General features: G+C 49.2%; 1 protein-coding gene across 1 annotated transcript; it reads left to right on the forward strand.

The window, feature by feature from the left end:
* The first annotated feature begins 579 nt into the window (after nt 1–579).
* Nucleotides 580–4,917, forward strand: LOC8023321 (long-chain fatty acid transport protein 1). Its single transcript, XM_040220348.3, has one exon. It carries the CDS (start codon nt 1,391–1,393, stop codon nt 3,320–3,322), a length of 1,932 nt encoding a protein of 643 aa, XP_040076282.1. The 5' UTR covers nt 580–1,390; the 3' UTR covers nt 3,323–4,917.
* Nucleotides 4,918–8,746: the final 3,829 nt, after the last annotated feature.

Consider the following 8,746-nt stretch of genomic DNA (forward strand, 5'->3'; position numbering starts at 1 on the left):
TATGTTCGGCAAAAAATTAACTCTGAATAACATCCTCCGAATTTTACGAAAAATAAAAACACGAAACCCTAATCATAATAACGTACCCAACGCATTGATACCTAGGCCATAAACGCGTTCACATCAGTGAAGCGGCTTGTGAGGGATTCGAATACAACACGAATTTTTCTCAATCAGGGGCCCAGTAAGTTTTGGCGCTGCCTTAACGTTGTGACAGTAATGCCAATAATAATAAAAACTGCCTTGAAAATTAAAATTGAGTTTGCTTGTCTTTACTCGCGACGATGGAACGTTGCCGAGTTTCAGTAAATTTGTTGACGTTTCCTTTAGGTGACTGTTTAATTATTACTTCCTGTTAACTTAGTTTTATAATTATTTCCATATTTATTCATATATGCACTTTTACCTCCACCCTTGAAATAGTCTTTACGGGTCATTACAGTATAATAAACGAATGAACAAATTCAAAATTTAGAATTACCGAGGTTAACAGGTGATTAAATTGCAATTACTTTTAATCAGTGGTAATGAATTGCAAGTTAAAATTACCCCAAAAAGTAATGAAATTAGAGTACTTCCAAAACATGAAATAATACTTTATTCGTATTTTGGAGGGGTTCTCCGCCAAGCCACAAGCGTGGCTGTCTTCAAGGACCTGCTGTGGCGTCTTGAGGCTCGGTGCGCTTGTGCACTTTGTAGTTCCCCGCGTTCAAATTCAAATCACACTTCCCGCTTGTTAACATACAACCGAGGAGACAGCCAGCACTTGGTTGCTTCCTCCTTTTGGCCGCCTCTGGATGCATGGGCGTTGAGCCAATAAACACATCAAAGTTTTAACTTTAGGCCTACGTGTATACCCAAGTGCGTCTAAATACAATAAAAAAATGTTTCACAAGAAGCAAGGGATAAATTCAGAAAATTAAGAGGGGTGTAAACAGTGGCGTCACTGGGGTCAGCGGCACCCAAGGCGGTAACCCCGCCGCAACCGAAGCAAACGCGAAGGCATCTTCAGAGCTACCAGGACCAGGCGGATTTCTTCGGTCGCGCACCGGTCACCTAGCTGTGTTTGGAGATATGTGTTTGTCCCTCTTGTTCCCCTTCTCCAGGGATTATTTTCGTCGCCTCTCTGGCCTCTCGCCTTTCGAAGCAGTCTTTGTGCCTCTTGCGCCATCTACCGGCTTTCCCCGTAGCTCCCCCACGGCTGCTCCGTGGCACGACTGCACGGACGCACCAGACGCGAAGTTTAGGTTTAGGCACTATACCACGGGGGGCGCCAGCTCCCAGTGTCCCACTCGAGAGGTTGAAGTTGCGCGCGCGCGGCATCGCTGGCCGAGTGCGAGTTGTCGTCGGGCCGACGCTGCCGACGCCAGTCCAAGTGGGTCACTCGGCCATGTCGTCCTCAAAGTCTGCGCTGCTGCTGGGCCTGTTCGGCGTCGCTGGGACGTTGTGGTCCTTGACGACGGCATCACTGCTGCTCGCTGCGGTCTACCTGGCCCTGGGCGGCTGGCGCACGATCCGGCTGCTTGCTGCCACAGCACCCCGCGACGTGCGCGCTGGACTGGGCTACCTCCGTCTCAACTGGTACATGCGTCGTCGCCTCGCCGAGGACACGACGGTCGGGCGCGTCTTCGACGCCCTCGCGCGCCGTCACCCGGAGAAGGTGTGCCTGATAGAACCGAGTCGCGAGTGGACCTTCGGCCAGGTGTACGACCTCTCGGAGCGCGTAGCAAACGTCTTCTGGGAGCAGGGACTGCGGCCGGGAGACGAAGTGGCCATACTAACCGAATCGAGACCCGAGGCTGTCATTCTCTGGCTGGGCCTCTCCAAGGTGGGCGTCGTGTCGGCCCTGGTCAACAACAACCTCAAACAGGCGCCGCTCGCACACTGTATTTCCTGCGTGCGTTGTCGCGCGGTGGTGTTCAGCGCAGCGCTGCTGCCAGCCCTGCGCCAGGCTCTACCGCTCATGGGCCAGCTGTCGGCTCGCTACTTCTGCCTGGACGCTGCCCCGGAGGACCTCGGGGCGCCCTGCGTGCCCCTTGCACCGCTGCTGGCTAAAGCCGAGCCTCGGGCACCGCCGTACCGCGGCTCCATGAACGACCGGCTGATCTACATCTACACATCCGGCACGACGGGACTGCCGAAGGCGGCCATCATCCGGCAGCGGCGTTTCTTCAGTATCGCGAGCAGCATACGTCACATGATGCCTGTGCGCGACGACGACGTGCTCTACGTCTGCCTGCCAATCTACCACGTGGCCGCGGGCGTGCTGGCGTTGTCGCAGACGCTACTCTTCGGCAACACGGCCGTGCTGCGCGCCAAGTTCTCGGCATCGGCCTTCTGGGACGACTGCGTGCGCTGGAAGTGCACCGTGAGCCAGTACATCGGCGAGACGTGCCGCTACCTGCTGGCCCAGCCGGCCAAGGCCACCGACCGCCAGCATGGGGTGCGCCTCATGTTCGGCAACGGACTGCGACCCCAGCTGTGGCGGTCGTTCGCCGAGCGCTTCGGGGTGCGTGACCTCCGCGAGGTATACGGCGCCACCGAAGGCAACGCCAACCTGGTGAACATAGACAACCGCGCTGGTGCCGTGGGCTTCGTGCCCACAGTGTTCCGGCTCTGGCCCGCCCTGGCCGAGTGGATCCTGCCCGTGAAGCTGGTACGTGTGGACCGGGCGACGGGCCTGCCGCTGCGCGACAAACGGGGGCTGTGCGTTGCCTGCCAGCCCGACGAGGAGGGTGAGCTGGTGGGCAAAGTGGACAGGTCACACATAAGCGCCTTCGATGGCTATGTGAACCAAGAGGCGACCCAGAAGAAGCTGTACCGGGACGTGTTCCGCAAGGGCGACGCAGCTTTTGCCTCGGGTGACCTTCTGGTCATGGATGAGCAGGGCTACGTCTACTTCCGAGACCGGACGGGTGACACATTCCGCTGGAAGGGTGAGAACGTCTCAACAGCCGAGGTGGAGGCAGTGGCCTCACAGGTGCTAGGACTGACGGACTGTGTGGTGTATGGCGTGGCTCTGCCAGGCACCGAAGGCCGGGCAGGCATGCTGGCAGTGCGCGACCCCTCCGGCCGCACGGACCTGGACGCCTTGGCCCGCCACTTGTGCGCCACCCTGCCCCCCTATGCGGTGCCCCTGCTGGTGCGGCTCACCTCGGACCTCCACCTTACGGCCACCTTTAAGCTGCAGAAGGGCCCGCTCCAGCGCCAAGGCTTCCAGCAGCTGGGGGGTGACCCTTGCTTCCTGCTGCAGGGCGGCCGCTACGTACCGCTGGAGGGGCCCCTCTATGACAGCCTCTGCGCAGGTCTCTGCAGGCTCTGACTCCGCCGAGGACACCCAGCCTCGTTAACTATGGGGGAATCTGGGCACAAGTGCAATTACAACTGGGTCTTAAAGTATAACTTGTCCTTCACTCGCAGTCTTGTGACTGCCAGTGAAGCCCTCTTTTCGTAGCCCTGCATTGTACCCCCAGGTGCTGCAATGGGTGGCAAGGAAACCTCTGCTGTCGAGTGTCGCATTGTGCCCTTCGACTGGCTACGTCGAAGAAGTCCGGCTGGCTTCACAATGAGCACAGTTCGTCAACATTCCCAGTTTGCATAACCAGAGTGTCGTTTTATATGCACTGAAAGCTTTTTTTTTTTATGTGCTTAATAGTGCACGAGAACTCTGCAATTTGTTTGGGCTGTGCAGTGAGGTGGTCCATTATCTGCGACGAATATAGATGATTGAGGTAGTAGCTACATTGCTCTAAGTCAAAAGTGACTCTAAAAATGCAGGAACAAAGAGGGTAGGCTAGAAAACAACACTGTGGTGTCTAGCTTGTGTTGATTTCATTCTTGTATAGGTTTTGTTAGGGCTTTTTGACTTGGAAATTATTCAGTGTCCTCAAATAAAAAAGAAAAAAAAAACAACTAAATTCATCATTATATGTCCTTGAAAGTACACTAAAGTGATCTTGAAAGTGATTTTCAAATTTTAGGGTTAATGCATAGCAGGGATCTCCACTGAACAAGTGTTAATTCACACAGTAATCCACCATATTTCAAGAAAACAATTTGTCTATTGTAATGTGTAGTGGGAGAGAGCAAAACCTCGCAAGGGATGTTCCCTTCTGCTAAGTATGAATGAAACATGATATTCGCTGGAATAGATTTTCTTTTCCATTTGTGTTTGCATGTGTGTGGCATGTTCTGTGTTGTAGAGAAATATTAATCTAAAAATTTTAGACAAAATTGAACAGTATCATGGGCCCTCTGTGAAGCGAAAAAGAGCACTTCTTGAAAAAAACAATACAAAATGGTTTTCAATGTGCCTTTGAAATAGATTTCTAAAAAAAGCAGTTTGTGTCAGCAAGCATCACATATACCCGCTTGAGATTACCCGCAGCTCAGCGAGCTCAACTCCCTAGGCCCGTGGGTTGACGGGAACATTGGGGCATAATCATTGTGGTCACTTGCTAAGGATTTGTTGGTGTCTTATACTTAGCATCAGGAATTTAGAATCTTGCAGCAGTGGCGTAGCCAGGGATTTTCTTTTGAGGGGGATGAAGCCCATAAGCCCTCCCCTGGCTATACCACTCTCATGTAGATAAAGCAAGCTACATTATCACCCATCATTTATTTTTTTATTGAATGTGTGCCGAAGTGTTTGCTGTTGTCAGGGTACCCGGTTATTTCTTTCGTTGTACTAGGAACAACAAAAGCCAACAGAAGAAACAAATCGCTCTGCAGTGAATGCAGCATTTATAGATTTTTCTTTGAACTTTTTGCAACAATGGTTTTAGCCTCCGGTCCTTTCTTGGGGACACATGGAAGCTACATGTTGTGCAGTTAAACCTCTTATTGTTGGAGTTAGTATGTAAAGATATTTTTTGACAAATGAATGGGAAGCAAAACATTCTCCTCTCTCTCTCCTCCCCTCTGGCCCTCATCACTCTGTGTGTTCGAAATGTCATCACTAAGCCCAGCAGACCTCTGCTGCCTCAGTCTTGCTTTTGTCTTAATGGGAGTAACTGTGCACCTGGTTTCCATATTTTCAATCATCGGCTTCACAGTCTGGAAGGCAGTGGCGGCACTAGGGGGTGCGGGGGTGGACCGCCCTGTGTGCAGTGCTTGGGGGGGGTTGCAGCTGGGCCATAAAAGGGGTAGGTGGGGAAAGTGCGACCCCCCCCCCCCCCCCTCTTCCTTGCTTCACGCTTCGTTGCTTGAAACGAGACGGGGGGTCGGTCGGTCACGGCAGGCTGCTGTACGGGTGCCGCTGACTTGTGCCGCCACTGCTGGTAGGCATGCCCATTCCTGTCTCTGCAGGAATGGGTATGCCTCACTAACCAACTTCCACTATTGCAGGTTGCCACCTTTAAACTTCTGTGCCTACTTTTACCCCGCAGAGGGATATCATCCTGCACTTTAATATACAAACTAGGTGCTCCACCAATGTCATCTTAATGACAACACAGGTCCAGAATAAGTTTGTTTATTTTTGGAGTACAAGCACATTTAAACCCTCTCCACTCCTACCCCCCCCCCCCCCCCCTTAAGTATTGTTAATTCCAGTGCCATTGTAACAATTGAAAATTCTAACTTTGCCTGGATTTGGGCAACTATGCCACCTGTTTAACCTGAAATACAGATGAGGTGGGATCTTTTAATTGGTTGTCATAATATTACTGCAAGTGTTAGTTCGTATTTAGTTTAAATAGTGATGTAGGATTCCTATTTGGTCCAGACCATGCGTCTTCCTCAAGAATATTCCAGAGTAATTTTTTTGTATGTTTGTTCCCTCAGGAATACAAGAAATCTACTTGCACAGCAATTGGATGCACAAGGGGCATTCAATAAGCCCCAAGCATAACAGAGGAGTCGCAATGCTAAGGCACAAAAGCATACCTTTACGCTTTAACCTAGTCCTGAAGATTAATGCACTGCACATCTCTAAGCAAGTTCTTTGATTCCTGATGAGAAGGCTTTGTCCAACCCCTAAAAGTAATGTTGAAATGCTTCCGTCGGCTCATCATCATGAAATCGGTCTCCCCGTAGGCGCTTCAAAATAGGGAACAGGACAAAGTCGCTGGGATCAAAGTCTGGAGAACAAGCTGGGTTGTTTGTGGTGAGGTATTGTCATAGAGCAGCAGAATGTTCTGGCTCAGTTTACCCCTGCACTTTTCTTTAGTAGTCTGGCATAATCAAACGAGTTTTTGGATATGCTCCTGTTATACTTTTAGATGGAAGGTAATCAATGAGTAAAACGCTGTATTCCCTTAGTGAAAAAGCCATTTGTATGAGAAATTTCTTGTGTCCAATAAACATATCAATCATACAAGATATGTAAGAACATATAAGAAACTTCTCACAAGTTTCTTGTATGGTTCTTATAGTTCTTACATGTTCTTATGTATCTTTTATGATTCATATGTGTTTATTGGACACAAATGTCTTATGCTAAATATTTTTCAACAGGTTCGTCCCCCAAATATTGTTTCCATAACCTTTCCCGCTGATTCTGTCTTGAATTTTTGAACGGCCTGCCCGTGGGTCATCTTCCAATGACTCCCTGCCGTGCTCAAACGATGCTGCCCATTTTTTGATAGTTGCATACAAAGATGGAGATTCCCCATGTACATTTTTATATGTTCATGATTACTGGCTGGTGTCCCTTTCTTTGTTAAAAATTTTATTACTGCATAATGCTTGGTTCTGTTTTTTTTTTGTTTTTTTTGCCTTCGACATGACTACCTTGCGAACAACCTAGTATGACACAAAATCACATGAGAGCAGACTGCTATGTGACTCATATTTATGACCTGGAAGGATGATGCACCACATATGCAACATTCCCTCGTGCAGGTAAACCGCACTCGTCAGGTTTACATCTTACTGGGTGCCAAAGGTACGTGGGTGGAGACTCGCGGCCTCCACTAATAATGGTTAGAAAGCGTCCGTTGGGTTATCCCACAAATATTTGAAACTAGTTGTGAAAAAAAGAAAATAGGAACAGTTTGTAGAGGTTGGCAGTTAGGATTGGAGAACAGGATATTGACAACAGGCTCCATCTGATCAAACGTGTGCGAGTATGGTAGAGTTGTCACCATAGAAATCATCCCCGTGAACTATCGCTGTACCACCTGGGGTGAAGACTTGAGAAGATTGAAGGGAGAAGCTTGACTGCATGTTTTTCAAATTAAATCATAACTGCATTGAGGTAGACATATCTAATCGATGTGGTTCTAGCGGTAATATTAACTCGTTCGTGCATTTGCCTGCGGGTGCTGTTGGCGTCCGTTGCATTCTTTTCGTCCCTCGACAACGCGCAGCATTGGCCAGCTGTGGCCCAGCGCCTGCCTGGGAGTGCCTGCGCTTTTCATGCGGTGGCAGTCAGTTCGTCGACAGTTCATTTCGTCGAAAGCGTCTTTTCGCGCACAATGCCTCGGTCGTCGGCGTCCGGGTGGTGGCCTAACTTGCCGAACCCTTGGCGGTTCCGATGAGGCCTGGTGCGAGCTCGAGTGGTGTGCTTCAAACGAACGAAATGAAGCCCCGGTAATGCAATCCCAATTAACAAATGAAAAAAGAAAAAAAAAAATGAAACGTCGCGGGAGCATGTTCGTGAAACGAGTTGCAACGTAACAGCAGTGTCGACGAAACCTATGCCCATGAAACGTTTATCCATGAAAAGTTGTCCAAGAAATGAGTTATACCATGAAAAACGTCTCGACGAAATGATAGGGATATTTCTTTCGTGTCCGCAGTGTTGGTGTTACGATTTTATGCTGCTTCATATATGTCTTGATGAAGCAGGAATGAACGTGCATTCCTGCATATTTTAGATGCGGTCTTCTATCTCAATCCGCTTTCTGCATCTGCATGATAACACAACCTTACGTCCGTAGGCCTTCACTTAAAAACATTTTAAATGAACTTTTTTTTTTTTTCGCTTTACAGCACGAGAGCGCTACACCATCTAACCCAAAGTTAAACGATTTTCGGGCAATCTTTAGGCATGCAATCTTTAGGCAGGAGCTCCCCTCTTATCAGGATCCTCCTTTGTGCCTTCCGGATTTGCACAGGCGTCTCTGTTTTCCTCCCAGAAGATTATAGGAGATGAACCCGTCACTCAAACTTCTTACAAAAGCAGCTTCCCTCTCCTCCTTTTACATGGTGTTCAAAAGTATGCGATGTGACGTCAGTGCACGGAGGTCCAGTCCGCGTGAAGGCCTGCGCATCACTTAATCGTTCGTACATTTCCGAGCGGCCCCAAGCGGCTGGTCGGACGTCGCAGCTCGACGAAGGTGCGCGGCAAAGCGAGTCGACCCATCGCATCCACGCGTGCTAGCCTAGCGCTCGCTGCGACGCGGACGCGAACCGGGCAGACCTGCGTGGAACCACTATTTATAGTGATGGAGGAAGGAACGCCTCCGAGCGCACCGCTAACTAGCCGCTGGAGCTGCCTCGAGGCATTGACCGGAAAAGTAAAGAAAATAAGTCAACCTATAGAGGGTGTTTCACGGAACGCTGGCCAAATCGCTCCTGCGAAAAATACGCATCGCACGGGAAAAAAAAAAAAAGAAAAATAGATGTATTGGTTTTTGCCAAAGGGCCTATCCAGAAAAATTAAAAATACGTCCGGTATAATTAGGTTGTCAACTGCTTTCGTATAATTAACTTTTAATTAGGTAATTTAAAGATATTGTTCCACTTAGAAGATTGCTGGACATCGTCTGGAACTACTAAATCATCACAATTAAAAAGGAAA

The sequence above is a fragment of the Ixodes scapularis genome, unplaced genomic scaffold (assembly GCF_016920785.2).
Source record: "Ixodes scapularis isolate PalLabHiFi unplaced genomic scaffold, ASM1692078v2 PGA_scaffold9__187_contigs__length_104089568, whole genome shotgun sequence".
NCBI classification, from domain to species: domain Eukaryota; kingdom Metazoa; phylum Arthropoda; class Arachnida; order Ixodida; family Ixodidae; genus Ixodes; species Ixodes scapularis.

Bases quoted from the DNA above. Each gene is read 5' to 3' on its own strand.
- LOC8023321 (XM_040220348.3), top strand. From the start codon at position 1,391: ATGTCGTCCTCAAAGTCTGCGCTGCTGCTGGGCCTGTTCGGCGTCGCT.